At 44.5% G+C, this 20928-nt stretch overlaps 1 protein-coding gene across 1 annotated transcript in view; it reads left to right on the top strand.

Annotated features, from left to right (window-relative positions):
* Positions 1 to 5122: 5122 nt before the first annotated feature.
* LOC109921245 (zinc transporter 8-like) overlaps positions 5123 to 20928 on the top strand; it is a 71281-nt gene continuing 55475 nt past the window's right edge. The window contains exons 1-2 of the mRNA XM_048595646.1: positions 5123 to 5233; positions 16540 to 16736. Of these exons, the coding sequence (XP_048451603.1) occupies positions 5124 to 5233; positions 16540 to 16736 (307 nt within the window). The 5' untranslated portion in view covers position 5123. The remainder of the gene's footprint in view (positions 5234 to 16539; positions 16737 to 20928) is intronic.

Below are 20928 nucleotides of genomic sequence, written 5' to 3'. Positions count from 1 at the left end.
TCCACATTATGGATTCAGCATGTTCCACCGCACCCCACCTTTCCTCAGACACCTGTTTCTTTGCTTTAGTTATTTAAGTACAATACATCCCTCATCACCAGGTGTCACTACATTGAAGACGAGAATGGGAAAATGGAGAAGGGGTGGAAAATGTTTGCATTGCGGTTTTTGGTACTCAAAGCTCCACAAAGTATATAGTTTGAGTCCATGGTATTTTCTGTAAGAATTTTTTCTGTAATTTGACCTCAATGCACGTTATCTTCACACGAGGTTACAGCTTCTGCTCTTCTAGATTTAGTTTCTTAATCATGCCATGCTGATATCATCATCCTCATGTATGCTTTTGATGTAAATCTCATTACTCTACAAACCATTAGGCAATTTCTCAACCAGCACATCGAGGAATGTGACCTTGTTTGACTGCCCCTTTTCAGAGGTGAATTTGGGCACAAGATGGAGCCTATTAAGGCGTGTAATCAAATTCTTACATATAGCTGCAGATTCAAAAATATCTTACGTACTGGAAGTATGCAGGTTGTCATTTCATTGAAGGTGCATTTCCTGTAAAAACCAATTAATTTGCGAGTTAGACAAGGGCTAGAGGGTATGCTATGGTAACAACATCTATTGGGTATTTCGATGCCATAGTCCCATCAGGCTGCTCTCTCATTAGTGAGAAGCAACTGCTGATGAGTTTAATCTGAGGGTCTCCATGCCTTTGGCAAGAGGTGAGATTGAGAAGGCAAAGTTCAATGACTGCATGTCTAGGTCACCATGATATTATGATGTGATATTAATGTCGTCCTTGAGCAGTATATTAGTGAATATGCTATCAATGATGAATGAGCTCATGGACACAGCATTATTATCGATATGCAAGCCTTGCATGGTGTTCACACATTTGAAGGAATCTTTTAATATGTCCACAGAGAGCTCACATAAAACTGGCTGTGACAACCTTCTCAGCCAGTTGGTCAATTAAGATTGTGCAAAATCAGTCATAGATAAGATATGGTGTAAAATGTCGTCACTTTTCTAAATTTCAAGCAACATGCATAGATACATGGACGTAGTGCACCATGAGAATGTATCCCTTCATTTACACCACCAAGCAGGCCATTACCCTTATACGTGTCCAATAACTGTTTTGATAACTTTCTTTCAAGCAGAGCAGTGCAATCATGCTTCATCAAGTCATTGGGTACCCTGTAGTATACATGCACTAGACAAGGTGCACCTTCAACGACTCTATCTGTTGGATATTGGATTCTGGTGGGATAGATGGGAATGGAGAAGTTCAAACTCAGAAATATCTCTTCCTGTTTGATGTGGGATGAAGGCATGGCAACACTGATATCATGTCCAAGAACAAACTCCTCACTTTCAGACAGCACATGATCTGAAAGATTGATTATGATCTTTGTAGCATCTTTAATCATGCTGTCAAACTGCTCCACTTTGGTGAGTTTACAGTGTGGGTGCATTTTGTGGATGCATTGTATATGCTGTAGTCATCTACTGAGGCAATATTGCAGTACAAACTGATCAAATCAAATCCTCCACTGAGAAATCTGTCTCAGTCGCTGACAATGCTTTTAAACTGATCTTTAGGAAACTAAGCCAAACTCTTGTCATCATCCTGTCACCATCTGATAATGCCTCTGTCTACAGGTATTAATTTCAATTAATTACATTCCTGGATCTCCTCTTTAGACCTAAAGACCATAAGATATAGGAGCAGAATTGAGCTATTTGGCCCATCAAGTCTACTCTGCCATTTGATCATGGCTTTCGTAAGTTTTCTCAACCCTATTATCCTGCATTATTCCCATAACCATTGATCCTCTAACTAATCCCCTTGCGCCAACGACATTCAACAGACTTCTCTGTAATTCTGTAATTTAGCAAATTGTATGCAAAACATTTGGTAGTAATCATGTGTCACCACAGTTGACATGATCTCAAAAAGCATGGTCACCTGTTTAAAAAAGGAATATACATTGTTTCCCTTCTTGAAAGGCCAAAAATAAGTCATTTGAAATATTCACTCAAAATCACTCAAAATGCCTGACAATGTCTGATATTTATTACAGCAATGTAACTCAAAAATGTCACCAAATCAAAAAGAAACATCATTTTAAATCTCAAATTTCTCAGACCTAAATGGAATAATGTCCTGTATCTGCTTTTCTCTAAAATTTCTTCTAATGGTTTTTTCAATCTTTCTGCATTTATCCAGACTTTCTTAGATAGCAAATGTGCTACCTTCTCCAAGATTCAACACAATTCCAGTCATTTCCATATTCAACAATTCACTATTTGTAAAACACAATTATTTGATTCCCTTTGATGGGCAATGAACTCACAGAATTAAATTCTTTATTCTATATTGCCTCTTCTCATTTATTATTTCAAAATGGACCACTTCACATGTCTCAGCATCAAATTTCATCAGCTACAAGTCTACCCGTTGCACTAGCCTTATATATCCTCTTGAAGATTATCACAGTCCTTTTGAGGGGCAATCTCTCCGAAAGACTGTTTCTGGATCTGATCTTTCCTGCAATCTTGTCATTGGGATGGTATCGAGGCTTGCTGCTGGGTAGCTACCTTAAGTTGAGTTTGCAACCATTACAAAGCAGAACAACACCGCTAACTGGGTCCTTAATTGCTCTAATTATTTGTCCGCTATCTAGATACAAATTCCTCAATTTTCCCAAACCCTCAGTCTGCAAATCCACCTTCAATGGGCCAAGAAAATTCAGGATTTAACTTGACTGCTTTCTCCACAAATGCTGCCAAAACCACTGAGTATTTCCAGAATTTTCTGTTTTTATTTCAAACACAATGCTGTCATGGAATTATATCACCAATTTTACACTATCACTAGGTCAAAAAGTTGGCACTCCCTTTCTAAAAGTACTATAGCTGTATGTACATCAGATGGGTAAAAAATTCTGGCCTTGTCAGCAACACTGACATCCCTTAAAGGAATGCTTTACAAATATGACTCGTTGATGAAATGGACAAGCTTGAGGCAGACACATGGGCCCAACTTTGAAGTCCTGGCACCTGCTCCAAGATCCAGACCAACGTTTCAGGTTGAACTGGAACTAATTCTGGAGATGGCTCATCACCCTGAAGCATTGGCAGGGTATTTGCCCGGCTTCTGGAAATGGGTTGGCTGGCAGGAGGGCTGCTAATGTGACAGCAGAAAACATCATAGAATCAAGAATCATACAATGCCTACAGTGTGGAAACAGGCACTTCGGCCCAATAAGTCCACACTGACCCTTGAAGCATCCCACCCAGACCCATCCCCCTACAACCCACCTAATCTACATATCCCCAAACACTATGGGCAATTTAGCATGGCCAATCCACCTAACCTGCACATCTTTGGACTGTGGGAGGAAACCGGAGCACCCAGAGGAAACCCACACAGACACAGGGAGAACGTGCAAACTCCACACAGACAGTCGCCCGAGGGTGGAATCAAACCCGGGTCCCTGGTGCTGTGAGGCAGCAGTGCTAACCACAGAATCCTTGCGCCCACCACCGTTGTAGGATATTTTGAAATGCGGGAATAGCTGCGACTCACTAAATAGGGGCTTTCAGCCAGTTAGAATCGTAGCAACCTTACAGTGCAGAAAGAGGCCATTCAGCCCTTTGAGTCTGCACCAACCCTGTGCAGAGCATCCCACCCAGCTCATTCAATACATTCACCACCCTCTGCATGAAAAAGTTGCCCGACAAGCCCCTTTTAAATCTATTCCCTCTCACCTTAATCCTATGCCCTCTGGTTTTGGACTCCCCTACCCTGGGAAAAAAAGACCTTGAATACTCACCCTATCCATGTTTCTCATGATTTTATAAACCTCTAAAAGGTCACCCCTCAGCCTCTGATGCTCCATGGAAAATAGCCCCAGCCTACTGATACCTCAAACCCTCCAAAATCCTTATAAATCTTTTCTAAACTTTTTCAAGGTTATCTCAGTGTTCTGGCTGAAATTGATTTGGGACCTTTGGAAGAGTAAAAGGCAATAGCAACCAGCAGTAAGGATATCTCTGAAGGAGGGGAAACAAAACTGCTCAGGCTGAAGAAGGCAATAAAGCCTGCAGATGCTGGAAGCTAAAATCTATAGGTATGAAGCTGGAAAAGTACAGCAGGTCAGCCAGCATCAGAGGAACAAGAAAGTCAACCCTTTAGGCCTAAAACCTTTAAGACTGCGGAGGGGAGCCCAGAAATAAATAGAGGGAAGGGGCTGGGGGAAAAGTAGGAGGGATGGTGATTGCTGGATGCAAGTAGGGGGGTTATTGTGATTGGTGGTGGGAAGGGTGGAGCGTTTAGATGCCTCCCCCCAGCCGTAGCCCATGTCCAGCCCTCCCCTTCCTCCTCACCTCCCTGACCTGACCTGCCCATCCTTCTACTCACCTATCCGCTCCACCTTTGCCACAGACCAATCACAATAACCCCCTACCCCCATTCACCTATCACCATCTCTCATTCCCATCTCCTCCCCACCCCATCCCATGCCCACTACCCCCATTTATTTCTGGCCTCCCCTCCCCAGTCCTGACAAAAGGTTTCCGGCTGAGACGTTGACTTTCCTGCTCCTTTGATCTTGTCTGACCTGCTATGCCTTTCCAGCCCCTCAGCTCTCGACTCTGGCTGTGAATGACCGAGGGACCTGCCTTCAGGACAGAGTGCGCCTAGCAGTTGGCAAGGACTTGCTTGTGAAATTGCCTCGAAAACACTCAACGCGTTTAAATGCTTTCGCACGCCCCGCCAGGTCTATAAAAATCTTTGCAAAGTTGTTTCTGCAGAGTGCTAGTGTAAAACCCAGGCAAAGGAGCGGTACCAAAGACTCGGAATCTGCCTTGAAACAAGCACTTGTCCATTACAAAAGATAACGTTCGATAAGAAGGAGATAGGTTACTTCAGACAGGTTGGAAGAGTTTTTGACTTAAAAGCAATAACCAATAGGTTATTTCAGACAGATTGGTAGTTTTTGAGTTAAAAGCAAGAACCAAAGCCCCTCTCAGGTACATACTTTCAGGTGAGGGCACAGCTAGTGTCTGTAAAAGAGGATTTCGTTCAGTTTCCACTGGGTGTGCTGGAGATGGATCAGCTCGCTCAGATCCGTTCAAAATTTACATTCCAGAGGAAGAACGTGGAAAAGTCTCACTTGGTGCGGGATAAAACGAGCAGGGACTTCTTCCCCAAAGATAGGTAAGATTTCTCATTTTAACCCATGACTTCAGTCAAGAGATCAGCGCCCAGCAGTTATTGTGGGTTGACGGTGAGTGAGCTGTCTTCACCGGCACCTATTGCAAAAATATACTTCATTTATTTTAAAGAAAAAAGTCTTTTGTACATAGCCACTGAAGCAAATCGGTACAGTCTTTGCACTTGAATTGCAAACATTGGAATTTGGCATACCCTGCTGTTGCAAAATTAAAACCCAAGTCATTTCTTATTTTTTCGGGTCAATCTTTGCACACATTTGAGGCACCGAGAGGGTCCGGTAACTGAACGGGCCCCAAATGTACTTCACTAACTCTCTAAATTCACTTGCAGTTGCAGCCCGTGAATGCGAGCTGCCTCTGGCTTGCAAGGTGCTCTCTTTCAGCAGTCTGAGTATTCCTTGGTCAGAGGAACGTACTTCAAACAGCTTCGTAGCAAGAGGAACAAAAAAAAACACGATCTCAGCTGCAGGCTTCGATGAGATGATGGAACCACAGCAATAAAATTCGTGGGACGAACAGATGAGATCCGATGTGAGCGCCGTGCGTTGGAAAATGCAGCCGTCCCTAGCACTGGCTCCTCTGAAGCTCTCAGCGCGTTACCGGGAACTGGCCGGTGCAATTTACCTTTATCGTTAACCCAAATGCAGTGAAGTCAGTTGGAAATATGGGGCAGCCCCATGAAGGGGCATGCACAGAGAGAGAGAGAGGTGGGGGGTTAATGTAGCCCCCAGCAGTGGGAGATGGGGCATCTCCCTTGACTGTGGAAGGATGGGAGATTTACATTATCCCACTGCCGGTTAAAATAGGTCAAGGCAGCGCTCTCTTCACCGCAATATTGTCCAGCCGTGCCTCCACACTGGTGAGACAGGCCGTGAATACTCGTTAGCGTATGTTTTATTCTAAGAGTGAAGTATTTATTGCTCTAAAGTCAGCAACACCACAGACACAGCGCGCCAGCTTCACGTTTGTTACAAACTGACGGTGGACAGTTGTGTTTGAGGTCGGTGGCTTTCCTGGTTGAAGTCGAGATTGTAAAAGGGAGGGGAGCAAGAGAGTCCAGCCCAGCAAGAACAAGTCAGGCCCAGAGTGATGTGGGCATCACTACTGCCCTGGAGGAGGAATCGAAATATCCAAGGGAGGACAGAGGGCTGGCTCAGGGGCAAGGAAGAGTGCCTGGGTCCGGGGTCCCGAATGTGGTACCTGGGGAGGACCGCACTGTCATTCAATCCAGATCATGGAGTGAGGAGTGGGTCCATCTCCAGCGGTTTGCTGGCAGAGTATTTACAGGGCTATGTGTTCACCTACAACATTTCAATGATCTCCCCTGAGACTAATCGGGAATACTGAGTGAAGAAGGACCAGCCCTGTTTCCATGCCCCACAGAGTCGGGAATACAATACTGGACACTAACATACCAACAAGGAACCTCTCAGCCCTTCCACTTTGCTTCCCATTCAATAATGTCATGATTGATCTGATTTTTGACCTCAACTCTACACTCCTGTATATCTCCGATTAGTCTTTCATCCCTCTTGGTAATCAAGAATCTTCCTATCTCTGCATTAACAACATTTAAAGATCCTGCATCCGCTGACTTTTGAGGAAGGGAATTCCAAAGACACTCAGTCCTCAGAGAGGAAAAATCATTGAAGCCTGCAGAGTGGAAGCAGGCTATTCAGCCAACAAGTCCACAATATCGTCTGGAGGGCATCCCACACAGACCCACCCTATCCCTGCATTTCACACAGCTAAACCACCTCGCCAGCACATCTCTGGACACTATGGACAATTTAGCATGACCGATCCGCATGACCTGCACATCTTTGGACTGAGAGAAAATTTGAGCACCCGGAGGTAACCCACACAGACATGGGGAGAAAGTTGCCCAAGAATAGAATCAAACCTGGGTCTTTGGTGCTGTGAGGCAGCAGTGCTAACCACTGAGCTATCATGTCACCCAATGTTTCCTCATCTCTGTTAACCAGGCGCCCTCCCCATCTTTAAACTATGAGCCCTAGCTCAAGATTTTCCTACACAAGGAAACATCCTTTCAACATTCACCCAGTCAAGTCTGCTCAAGATGTAATTTGCTTCAACTTAGTCACCTTGACTCTTCTAAATTCCAGAAAATATAGGCCTAGCCTGTAGGGGAAAGTGATGGCCTAGTTATATTATTGCTGAGCTGTGAATCTAGAGACCCAGGTAATGTGCTTGAGACCTGGGTGCAAATCCTGCCACAGCAGATAGTGGAATTTGAATTCAATTTTGAATTGTGTCTAATGGTGACCATGAATCCATTGTCAATTGTCAGGAAGAGCTCATCTGTTTCACTAATGTGCTTTGAGGAAGGAAACTGCCGTCTTTATCTGGTCTGGTCTATTAGTGACTCCAGACCCACAGCAATGTAGTTGACTCTTAACTGCCCTCTTGGCAATTAGAAATGGGCAAGAAATGCTGGCCTAGCCAGCAATGGCTTCATCCTGTAATTGAATTTTTTAAAAAGCCTGAAAACAACAATTGCTGGGGATCACAGCAGGTCAGACAGCATCCATGGAGAGAAAACAAACTAACGTTTTGAGTCTAGATGACTCTTCATCAGAGGAATATCCGATCACTTAATCCGAACTATCAACATCTCTTCTCCACCAGCTCTCATTAACCCCACTGCACCCACCCAAACTATGCCATTAATGTGGTACCCTCTACACATCACTTCAGCTCTAAATGTTATCTTGCTCTCTCTCCATGGATGCTGTCTGACCCACTGTGATCTCCAACATTTGTTGTTTTCAGTACAGATTCCAGCATCTGCAGTAATTTGTTCCTTAAAAAAGCTTGCCTAGGCAATCCATTCATTCCCAGTATTAGTGTAGTAAATGTTGTCAGAGATGCATCCAACATATTAACATGCTTCCATAATTATGGTGATTAGTACTGAGCACAGAACCCAGATGGAGTTTCACTAATGCCCTGTATAACTGAACCCCCTTATTCTTGCATTTGATTCCCCTCACAATTACCCATAAATTCTATTAGCTTTCCCAATTATTGCTGTGCCTTCTGTGATTCACACACTAGGACACCCAGATCTCTCTGCATCTCAGAGTTCTGCAACTTCTTACCATGAAGATAATGTTTCTTTTTACTCTTTCAGCCAAAATGGACAATTTCACACTTCTTCACAATGTACTGCATTTGCCAGATCATGCACATTCAACAAAGATTGAACAAAAAGAATTTTTTTATATACATAAGGAAATGTCTTGAATGTCTCAATGAACACCAATGAGTTACAACCATGAGGCATGCCAGTACATTTACCTTTCTGGATAAGCTAATGTCAACAAAAAAAAGTGCAATATCCATGAACATAGTGAAGTCAATGCAAAGTAAAATATTTACAATGAAAAGTGAAATATTTACAGGTGATATTTAAATTTGACAAATTGTGTGGCTCAGTGGTTAGCACTGCTGCCTCACAGCGCCAGGGACCCAGGTTCGATTCCACCCTCAGGCGGCTGTCTGTGTGGAGTTTGCACCTTCTCCCCGTGTCTGTGTGGGTTTCTGCTGAGTGCTCTGGTTTCCTGTGCAAGCCAGGTGAATTGGCCATGCTAAATTGTCCATAGAGATGTGTAGATTAGGTGGGTTATAGAGGGATGAGTCTGGGTGGGATGCTCTGAGGTTCAGTATAGATTTGTTGGGGCGAAGGGCCTGTTTCCACACTGTGGGGATTCTATGATTCTTTGTGCAGGTTAGGTTGATTGGCCATGCTAAATTGCCTGTAGTGTTCAGGGGTGTGTAGATTAGGTGGGTTACAGGAATAGGGTAGGAGGATGGATGTGGGTGGGATGCTCTTCAGAGGGTCAGTGTGTACTTGTTGGGCCAAAGGGCCTGTCTCCACACTGTAGGGATTCTACAAAATGGCAACAGAGTTGGGCAAGAAAATGTTGGCCATGATGTAGAGCCTCTCTTTTTTGATCAGGAGGCCCTTTTAAAGTTTACCCATAGCTGCCCCATGCTGAGCTGATGGTGATTTTGTCACAGATCATGGGAACGTAGGAGCAGGAGGAGCAGTTCACCCTCGAGCCTGCTCCACCATTTAATACATCATAGCTAATCTCATCTAGGCCTCAACTCCACCTTCCTTCCAGCTGTCCATAATCCTTTAATCCATGACTAAATAAAAATCTATTTCCTCCTTAAACTTATTCTGGTGTACTTGCATCTACCAGACTGAGGCCGTGAATTCCACAGATTCTTTGAGAGAAGTCACTCCTCATATCTCCATATTAAATCTGCTAGCCCTTAGTCTAAAACTATGTCTGATAGTCTTGTTCTAGATTTCCCCACAAGGGGAAACATCCGCCCTACTTTGCCAATCCCCTTTATCACCTTATATGCTTCAATTAGATCTCCTCTCATTTGTCTAAACTCTGGTGAGCATCGGCTTCTGGCACACCATCATGGGACAAACAGGAAGAAACGTAAGAGTGAAGTTCATAACTGAACAGGAGATTGCATTGTATCTGTGGCTGTGTCTTTTTAATCGGATTAGTACTGCAGTATTGGACCAAAACAGCTGTACAATATTACTTTTGATCATAAATATGCAGGATTTATTTTTTGTGATTTAATTTACCAACATGTTCTATCTTTTTATGATGGAAATTAGAGATAGATGAACTTATTTCACAATGTTTTCCCACGAGGATGAAATCCATACTCCATCTTAATACATCCAGGACAAGGTCATGCACTCTGAGCTGTACCACTAACTACACACTTGAACTCAGGAGTACAGACTCCTGAGATAGACAGGCATCAACGGTAATGTGCAAATGCTGAAATATTACATTGACATTATAGAAGTATTGTTTCCCTTGGTGCTTATCGAAAAAAGGCAGCATAGGAGAAGGAACTAAAAGATTCACTCTGTGCTGGTTTTGAGCCTGTGAAAATTCACTTTGTTAATCTTGCTAATGAAATTAATGGTTTTGTGAAGTGTTATCCATTCATTTCAATTGCTAAAATCAACACTTAGAAAAGTAACTGAGTGTTATTTCGCAAGATTGAAGATTTGTCTTTGACTGTCACATAGTCCACTCAAATTAATTTGATTCTGCAGCTTTTCAATTGGTCAGCCCTTCTGCACCCTCATGTTTAAGTATCTCTAAACCAAGTTACTGAGAAATCTATAGAAATAAAGATTGGATTTATCTTTGAAATATGCTGGGGTGGTGACAGTAGTGATGTTCTTTGGGAAATGCAAAAGTAATTACAACATGCCTTTAATAGCCAGCCATCATATTACCATGTTTCTGGATTTTCTGACTAATTTGCTGAGTGGAAATGACTAGACTTCAGTGGAATCTCAACATGGCTGGCCATTGGACGTAAGGAGAGGGGAATCTTGCAGCTATTTGGCAATATATTAATAATCAGGTAGCCACATAGCACACAAAACTCAGTCATTCAATAATGTTAGCAGCAAAATGTGATCACGTGCAGGCTGAAAGGGTTTAAAAATAATAACTTAATAAATAACTTGTAGAGCAATATTTAATAGAACACAGTTGCGAACTTTTAGCTGTGCATAACTTACAAGGACACAAAACTGTCAGTTAAACAAAACATGGGACCATTTGTTCTATGAGCTAACTCTTCTGCAAGATAGTAAAGGAATAATAAGATAATGTTCACAGTCAAACAAAGAGTTATTTATTCATTGAACCTCTGAACCTTGAAAGAAGTCACTAAACACCAGGGGCATTAGATAAGGGAAGGTGATTGATATACGCAAGTCAGACATGTAAGGACAAATTGTAGCCGAGAGTGCATCAGACTTGAGAATACGTATGTGCTTTCACACTAACAGTATATTACAATTAGATAGGTGTACCTACATGGTGGTAGGTTAATTGTACTTGTATTCCATGCATGATGTAAACATAATCAATTGTAATGATTTGATTTAGATAAATGTACTCCTCTTAATTGGCATATATTATTTCTTGTGACAGAATCCAAAAGTATAACTGCCTCTGTAATCCTTTGTTCTGGATCTTCAGCATATCTTTTTTAGATTGTCTGTAGTCCTTAGCTATAGCTAAGTAATAGAGGCCATTTTAACACTATACAGATCTTTGTCTGGTCATTCCCTGCAGATAAAAGTCAGAGGATAATGGGCCACTACCAGACCCTGGAAATTCCCACAACAAATTCGGGAGCATAGGATGGTTACTGCCTGACCCTCTGTGAAGTCAAAATTAATGATCCAGCCAGTATCATTTCACTTGAAAGAATACTTACTGATGATTTGTGTCAGACCAGAAGAACAGAATCAATCCTTAGTTAGAGTGGACCGGACAAAGAACAGTTGGTAGTGGAGGGGGATGTTCCTGATCACTTAAATCATTCTTACCATGGAAGTTCTGATACATGTCTTCAATCCCGTTCAGGACAAGTGTCTTACAGGTGGTAGCCGACAAAATTGATAAATGTTCACAGTAGGTCAGTCCCTCTGAAGTGGCACTTTCGCAGACTTATGTAGATCTTGCACCAGCTCAGATACTGCCACTTTAGTTTGGACTGATAACTCAGACGGTTGAGTTTTCTTCTGGTGACTCACCACGACTGAGCAAGAAGAGATAGTGGTGATATGGGCAGCAGTTAAGGATCCAGGTCAGAAGGCACAGAACAATCTAAGTTCTGCTCTGTTGAATGCAGATGCTGTATCCCAGGAGCTGTGATTGAGAGAATGCATCTAGCGTAGGAGCGTTGAATGTGCTATGTACTAGCATCCATTCCAGTTGCACAATGCATGCTTATTGGGAGATTGAAGGAGTTTGTCTGAAAGATCAGTACCATCATGCCACAGGGCCTTTGTAAAGATGTCTTTCTCCATGAAACATGGCAATCAAATAAGTGGGTGCAGTTCTTCATCACAGACTTTCATATTATGAATTTCACCTTGTATAGGATGCATAAGACCTTAGATTCACTCTTGCTTGGCCCATTAATCACTTTACTAATCTGCAGCAAAATTACAGCTCATTGCCAGCATGGAAGTGAGATGGTCATCAGAGGAATGATGATGAGAGGACATATGGAGGTAGGGACACTGAATGCTAAGTTTTTCCATTTTTCAACCATTCAAGCTATTACCCTACTCGCTCACCTCACCCTGTCCAGTCAATACCTCACATGTTTATACCCAATGGCTGAACCTGCCACTGCAGTGAAATGGTCTTTGGAGCAAAGTCCAGTGCTGCATTTATCATAAGTTGATCATGATCCTGTTTAATTCTGATACTCATGTAAACAACTTTGCCAAAGACAGAGGCTGACACCCTCCACATGGTGCGAAGTTAAAGGTCAGTATGGGACGGAAAATAAGACCCGAGAATAAGAATGATGAATATGGACAGGATGGGGTGAAATTGAAGTCAATATAAAAGAAAATTGAGTTTGTATTACAGATGTCCAATCAATTAACACATTTCACTTGCTCCTGATTTTTGAATTTTATCTCAGTGGCAGCTTCTGAAGATGAGCTTAGAATATTTGCATTCTTTGGGGATTGACTGGAACAAAAAGTTGACAAGAGAAGAAATAGCTCAAATATTGTAACTAAGACAACTGTAAGCGTGCATGTTGCTTCCTTGGATATCCATTATTATGAGATTCATTAAAGTTTGAGCCACCAACCATCTAATGACCATATGCAAAAGTCACTTTCCACCCCCAGCGCAATGACACTAATACAAAGCTATCCTATTCAGCCCCTCAGGCCTGCTCTGCAATTTGATGAGATCATGGCTGATCTTCCTACAAAGAGCAAATGGTTTGGGGAGAGTTGGGGTATATTCTCTTAAAGGCAGGAAAAATAAATCCAGAGTTCCCTGGATGAAAAGGAGGTAGAAATTAAAATTAGAAAGAAAAGGTGTGCTTAAGACGGGTGTAAGGCAGAAAACACAATACCAAGAGCACTAAGAGGAATACTAAAGGTTTAGAGGAGAGGTGAGAAAGTAATTAAGAGAAGCAAAGAGAAATTATGAGAAAAGACTAGCAGCTAACGTAAGGGGGAATTCCAAAGTTTTCTATAGGTATATGAATAATAAGAGTGGTTAAAGAAGGGGCAGGACTGATTGGAGACTGAAAAGGAGATATACACATGGAGGCAGGGGCATGGTTCAGGTATTAAATGATTAGTTTGCATCTGTATTTACAAAAGAGGAGGATGTTGCCCAGGCCATGTGATAGAGGAGGAAAATCTGTCCTTAGATGAGTTCAAAATTAATAAGGAAGAAATCTTGGATATACTGTTGGTACTTAAAATTGACAAGGCATCAGGATTGGATGAAACGAAAACAGAAATTGCTGGAACAAGTCAACAGATCAGGCAGCATCTGTGGAGAGAAATCAGAGTTAACCAGTTCTGAAGAAGGGTCACTGGACCCAAAACATTAACTCTGATTTCTCTCTACAGATGGTGCTAGACCTGCTGAGTTTTTCCAGCAATTTCTGCTTTTGTTTGATTTCCAGCATCTGCAGTTGTTTTGTTTTGTTTTAAATTAGGAATGGATGAGTTGTATCCAAGGATTTTGAAGGAAATGAAGATAGAAATAATGGAGGCACTAGCCATAATCTTTCAGGCTTCCCTAGACTTGAGGGAGGTGCTGAAAGACTATGGCTTTGTTCAAGAAAGGTTGTAAGGATGATCCCAGCAATCGCAAACAATTATTCAGGAGAGAATTAGTAGTGAAATGGAAAAAGGTGTGTTGATTAGGAAGCATCAGCATGGATTTCTAAAGGAGAAATTGTGTTTAACTAACTTGCTGGAGATTTTTGAAGATGTAATAGAAAAGCTTGATGAGGTTAACACTGATGAATTTCCAGGTATTTCACACAGTGCCACACAACAGACTTGTGATGAAAGTTATTTGTCATATTAGAGAAGGGACTAAAGTGTTCAATGATTATTTTTTAGGCTGAAGGAAGGTTTGTAGTAGAGCTCCCCAGGGGTCAGTATTGGGACCCTTGCTTTTCCTGATATATATTAATGATCTGGATCTCGTTGTGTAGGGGACAATTTCCAATTTTGCAGATCACATGAAATTTGGAAGAATTGTAAACAGTGAAGAGGACAGCGTGGAACTCAAAAGAACATTGACAAATTGGAGTAGACGGATAGGTTGCAGATGAGGTTCAATGCAGAGATTTGAGCTAATTCACTTCTGTTGGAAGAACATTGAAAGGCAATATAAAATAGGAGATACAATTCTAAAGGGGTGTAAGACCAGATGATCTGTATATGTGCACAGATCATTGAAGGTGACAGGACAGATGGAGAGGGCAGTTAATAAAGCATATAGCGTCTTTGGCTTTATTAATAGGGGCATTGAATACCTGAGCAAGGAGGTGATTTGAACTCAGATAAGGTACTTATTGGACCTCAGCAACTGTTTACAGCCGTGAGTGCCACATTATAGGATAAATGTGAATGCATTCCAGAGAGTACAGAAGCAATTTACAAGAATGGTTCCAGGAATGAGAAACTTCATTTATGTTAGGGCCCACACACTATTCTTCTGGGTCAGGAACTGGTACATATCCCACCAATTGCTCCGTGGTGCAGAGCAGCCGACCCAGCACTCCTTAAAGTGGCTGTTCCAAAGCAGTGGCTCTGCTGGATTTTACATGTTGTTCTGTACAGATGAGCAAAACATTCCTTGCAGGCTCCACGAGTTTTGTGCCAAACCTCTTCTGATTGTTCTTAATTGGATTAAGGTTAGGTTAACTCCACTGAGTCATAGTCATTGAGTTATACAGCGCATAAACAGACCCTTCAGTCCAATTCGTCCATGCTGCCCAAATATACTAAACTGATCTAGTCCCATTTGCCAGCATTTGGATTGTATCCCTCTAAATCCTTCCTATTCATGGACCCAGCCAGATGCCTTTTAAATTATGCAATTGTACCTGCTTCCGCCACTTATTCTGGCAGCTCGTTCCATACATGCACCACCTTCTGCGTAAAAAAATGTTTTCCCTCGGGTGTCTTTTAAATATTTAGCCTTTCACCTTAAACCTATGCCGTCTAGTTTTGGCTTCCCTACCCCTGGGATAAAGAGCTTGGCTGTCCACCTTATCCGTACGCCTCGTGATTTTATAACCTCTATAAGGTCACCCCTCAGCCTCCAACGCTCCAGGGAAAAAATGCCCTAGCCTTTTCAGCCTCTCCCAATAGCTCAAAGCCTCCAATCCCAGCAACATTCATGTAAGTCTTATCTGAACCCTTCCAAGTTTAACTACATCTTTCCTATAGCGGGGAAGGTTCTCCCATTTGCTCACCCTCCCTAGCTCCTTCACTGCTTCCTTGCCATTGACCCTCCACCCTAGTCCTCATTAGCTTCAGTCCATGACACTTCTGAGTGGCACCCTGCCCTCTATCTCTTCCCCAGTTGCATTTGTTAGCCCTTTCTCATTGGCTCCTCCTTCAGTGACCCCTCCCCACTGGTCCTTCCTTGATCACCCTGCTTTTGGGCCCACCCACTATCGTATTCCCCCCTTATTCGGTCCCTTATGCAGCCTTTCCCCTATTCCTGCCCTGCTCCTGTCCCCAGTAGGCCCTCCCCCAATGCCCGACTACTCCATTGCCCCACCTGTCTGACACCCTGACCCCGCACCTGTTCTCTTGGCCATGCTCCTGTCTGTCCTCATTATCATTCCCATCCATAGCTACACTGCACCACTCCTAATCCCTCCCCGTCTGACGTCACACCCATCTGATCCTGCCCCTGTGCTGCCCTCCCATAATCCTCACCCCATGTGACCCTCTGCTCCTCATGGCACCACCCCTTTTGTCTATTCCCTGATCCAGCTGCACTGATCCCACCTCCAATGACAACTGCGCCCATATGATGATGTCCCCCCTTACTCTGCCCCTCCCAGGCCTCACCTCACTGGCACCACCTACCACATGGTCCTGCCCCACTATGGGCCCATCCCTGCCTCACCTCTCATAGACTCACAACCGACCCTGCACCCATCCCCGCCCTCCGACCCCTGACCTTGCCCAATATGGAGGTCAGGCTCGGAGTTTGGGCAGCATGTCCTCTGTGATAACTGGCTTGGCTGGGCAGTGCTGATGAGTCCCTGCCACCTGGAGGCCTGGCACAGACTGTCCTGGTGAGTCTTGCTGGTTGGTTTCTGAAGTTTGTGTGTTCGTGGTGAACTGACAGATAAACGGTCGGACCTAATTCACTATCTCTGTGTGCCATCCCACAGCTCATCGTGCCAACATCCAAATCTAGAACTGGAGATAAGCCTACCATCTGAGAATGTCTGTGAGTCCAGTGGGGTCTTCCATTGTCACTGCAATAAAAAGGCTCATGAACAGAAGCAAATAGAGCAATGTCAAGCTAAGAAGAGACTGTGGATAGCTTTGGTCATCTGTCTAATATTTATGTTTGGAGAACTGACTGGTGAGTACAACAGTCATACACTTCAAATGTGTATCATTAGCTACAGAGCTCTTCGAATATAAAATACAAAAGGAGAAGGGGTATGACGTTTGGCTCCTCAAGTCTATTGTACCACTCAAAGAAAGACACCGTTTGGTCTGCCGAAAACTTGTTCGTCTTCCAGAGCAGAGATAGTAGGAACTGCAGATGCTGGAAAATCTGAGATAACAAGGTGTAGAGCTGGATGAACACAGCAGGCCAAGCAGCATCATAGGAGCAGGAAGGCTAACGTTTCGGGCCTAGACCCTTCATCAGAAATGGGGGAGGGGAAGGGGGTTCTGAAATAAGTAGGGAGAGAGGGGGAGGCAGATAGAAGATGGATAGAGGAGAAGATAGGTGGAGAGGAAACAGACAGGTCAAAGAGGCGGGGATGGAGCCAGTAAAGGTGAGTGCAGGTGGGGAGGTAGGGAGGAGATAGGTTAGTCCAGGGAGGACGGACAAGTCAAGGGGGCGGGATGAGGTTAGTAGGTAGGAAATGGGGGTGCAGCTTGAGGTGGGAGGAGGGGATAGGTGGGAGGAAGAACAGGTTAGGGAGGCAGGGACGAGCTGGCCTGGTTTTGGGATGCGGTAGGGGGAGGGGAGATTTTGAAGCTTGTGAAATCCACATTGATACCATTGGGCTGCAGGGTTCCCAAGCGGAATATGAGTTGCTGTTCCTGCAACCTCTTTCAATTCCTCCCACTTCCTACAAACAAAGGGCGTGGTCATGGGTACCCGCATGGGCCCAAGCTATGCCTGCCTCTTTGTAGGTTATGTGGAACAATCCCTCTTCCGTACCTAAACTGGCCCTAAACCCCACCTCTTCCTCTGTTACATTGATGACTGTATCAGTGCCGCCTCGTGCTCCCACGAGGAGCTCAAACAGTTCATCCACTTCACCAACACCTTCCACCAAAACCTTAAGTTCACCTGGACCATCTCTAACACCTTTCTCACCTTTCTGGACCTCTCTGTCTCCATCTCGGGCAACCACCTAGAAACCGATATCCATTTCAAACCCACCGACTCCCACAGCTACCTAGAATACTCCTCCTCCCACCCACCTTCCTGCAAAAATGCCATCCCCTATTCCCAATTCCTTCGCCTCCGCCGCATCTGCTCCCAGGATGAGGCATTCCATTCCCGTACATCTCAGATGTCCTCGTTTTTCAAGGACCGCAACTTCCCCCCCTCAGTGGTCGAGAACGCCTCGACCATGTCTCCCGCATTTCCCGTAACTCATCCCTCACACCCCATCCCCGCAATAACAACCAAAAAAGAATCCCCCTGATCCTCACATACCACCCCACCAACCTCCGGATCCAATGCATCATCCTCCGACACTTCCGCCATCTGTAATCCGACCCCACCACCAAAGACATTTTTCCCTCCCCACCCTTATCTGCTTTCAGGAGGGACCACTGCCTTGTCCGCTCCACACTCCCCTCCAGCCCCACCTCACCTGGCACTTTTCCCTGCAACCGCAGGAAGTGCTACACCTGCCCCCACACCTCCTCCCTCACCCCCATCCCAGGCCCCAAGAAGACTTTCCACATCAAGCAGATGTTCACCTGCACATCTGCTAATGTGGTATACTGCATCCGCTGTACCCGTTGTGGCCTCCTCTACATTGGGGAAACCAAGCAGAGGCTTGGGGACCACTTTGCAGAACACCTACACTCGGTTCGCAATAAACAACTGCACCTCCCAGTCGCGAACCATTTCAACTCCCCCTCCCATTCCTCAGACGACATGTCCATCCTGGGCCTCCTGCAGTGCCACAACGATGCCACCCGAAGGTTGCAGGAACAGCAACTCATATTCCGCTTGGGAACCCTGCAGCCCAATGGTATCAATGTGGATTTCACAAACTTCAAAATCTCCCCTCCCCCTACCGCATCCCAAAACCAGGCCAGCTCGTCCCCGCCTCCCTAACCTGTTCTTTCTCCCACCTATCCCCTCCTCCCACCTCAAGCTGCACCCCCATTTCCATCCATATTAACCTCATCCCGCCCCCTTGACCTGTCCGTCCTCCCTGGACTGACCTATCTCCTCCCTACCTCCCCACCTACACTCACCTTTACTGGCTCCATCCCCGCCTCTTTGACCTGTCTGTTTCCTCTCCACCTATCTTCTCCTCTATCCATCTTCTATCTGCACCCCCCCTCCCTATTTATTTCAGAACCCCCTTTCCCTCCCCCATTTCTGATGAAAGGTCTAGGCCCGAAACGTTAGCCTTCCTGCTCCTATGATGCTGCTTGGCCTGCTGTGTTCATCCAGCTCTACACCTTGTTATCTTACGTCTTCCAGAGCAGGGAGTTGACCTCGATTGAGTGTTGCGGTCTGATATATTCCAAGGTCCAGGACTACGTGCTGACGTATGCACTAAAGCTTTGGGCAGCTGCACTATCATCATATCATAGAATCCCTACAGTGTGGAAACAGGCCCTTCAGCCCAACAAGTCCACACCGATCCTTGCAGCATCCCACCCAGACCCATCCCCTTATAACCCACACACCCCTGAACTCTACGGGCAATTTAGCATGGCCAATCCACCCAGCCTGCGCATCTTTGGACTGTGGGAGGAAACCGGAGCACCCAGAGGAAACCGATGCAGACACGGGGAGAATGTGCAAACTCTGCACAGACAGTCATCCAAGGCTGGAATCGATCCTGGGTCCTTAGCGCTGTGAGGCTGCAGTGCTAACCAGTGCGCCACCGTGCCACCCCTAAGGTGCAGTGGGGACAGTGTCCATGCAATTGACGCACATAGGCACACACACATAGACACACACATAGACACACACACACACAGACACACACACAGACACACACACAGACACACACACAGACACACACACACATAGACACACACCACATAGACACACACATGCACACACACACATAGACACACACACACATAGACACACACACGCACACACACACACACACACACACAGACACACACACACACAGACACACATACACACATACATACACTCCTACTTCTGCGTTTCACCAGGACTCTGGTTTCAGGTGGATTCCATGCCATTGGAACAGTTCCCTCTTTCCTCAGTGCTGGTGCCAATGTCCCATGAATTTGAACCTATTTCTCCCACACCAATCTTTGAGCTACATGTTTATTTGTTTAATTTTGTTGTCCCTGTGACAAATTGCTCATGGTTCAGGTAAATTTACATATTATTAAATTTTTGGTTCTGCTTTTTAATTTAGCACCTAGCTGCTCATAATCCCTTGGCAGAACCTCTGTCCTCTTTGTCCCTATATTGTTGGTACCTATGTGGACCATGACAACTGGATCTTTCCCCTCCTATAACAAGTTCCTCTGCAGTCCAGATGAGAGATCCTGAATCTGGGTACAGAGCCTTTGGGATTGTCAATCCTGGTAACAGAACAGTGTCTATTCCCTTGATGATACTAACCCCAATTACAATTGCATTTCTCTTTTTTCTCTCCTCCTGAATGGCTCCCTGTGCCTTGGTGCTATGGTCAATTTTCTCATCCTCCCTGCAGCCTCCGGCTGTCTCTCACTCTGGATGTAATCTCTCCATGACCGTGCAAAGCCTACTGATATCTGTTCAACATGTTTCTGAAGTTAAAATTATGCTATGCTGCTTTTACATTAATGCTCCCCATTGTTCAACTTATTTATCATGTCTGGAGCAAGAATCTCATTCCTGTTAGACAAGCACAAGGACTGAGACTCCTTTAGCACTAACTCCTGGATCCATCTACCTGCCTCACTGGTAGTCATGCCCTCCTGTCCCTGACCTCTGAGCCAATTTGAAGTAATTAATCTCAGGATGTGACTGCCTCCTGAAACACAGCATCCTGGTAACTCTCCCCCCTCCCCCATGTGTTGCAGTGTTTGAAGCTCAGACACCAGCTTATCAACTCTGAGCTGGAGTTCCTCAAGCAACCAACACTCGCATTGGCACTACGTTGAGGCATTTGATTATAAAATCTTTCTCTATAAGACCTCTTTATATTGGGATCCATCAGATTACCTGTTGCCCACACTCAGATTACAATTTAGGCTCTGAATGAGACTCCTGCTAAAATCAGATGAGACCTACTTAAGACTCAAAAGTCATTGCCTAATAATTTACTGATTTCTTCAGCATAGCTTCAGATTGTTTGCTCTCTAGATGC

Source organism: Rhincodon typus, chromosome 4 (genome assembly GCF_021869965.1).
Source record: "Rhincodon typus isolate 14 chromosome 4, sRhiTyp1.1, whole genome shotgun sequence".
NCBI classification, from domain to species: Eukaryota; Metazoa; Chordata; class Chondrichthyes; order Orectolobiformes; family Rhincodontidae; genus Rhincodon; species Rhincodon typus.
Note: the sequence above shows the minus strand (reverse complement) of the source record. Positions and strands in the feature narration are given on the sequence as shown.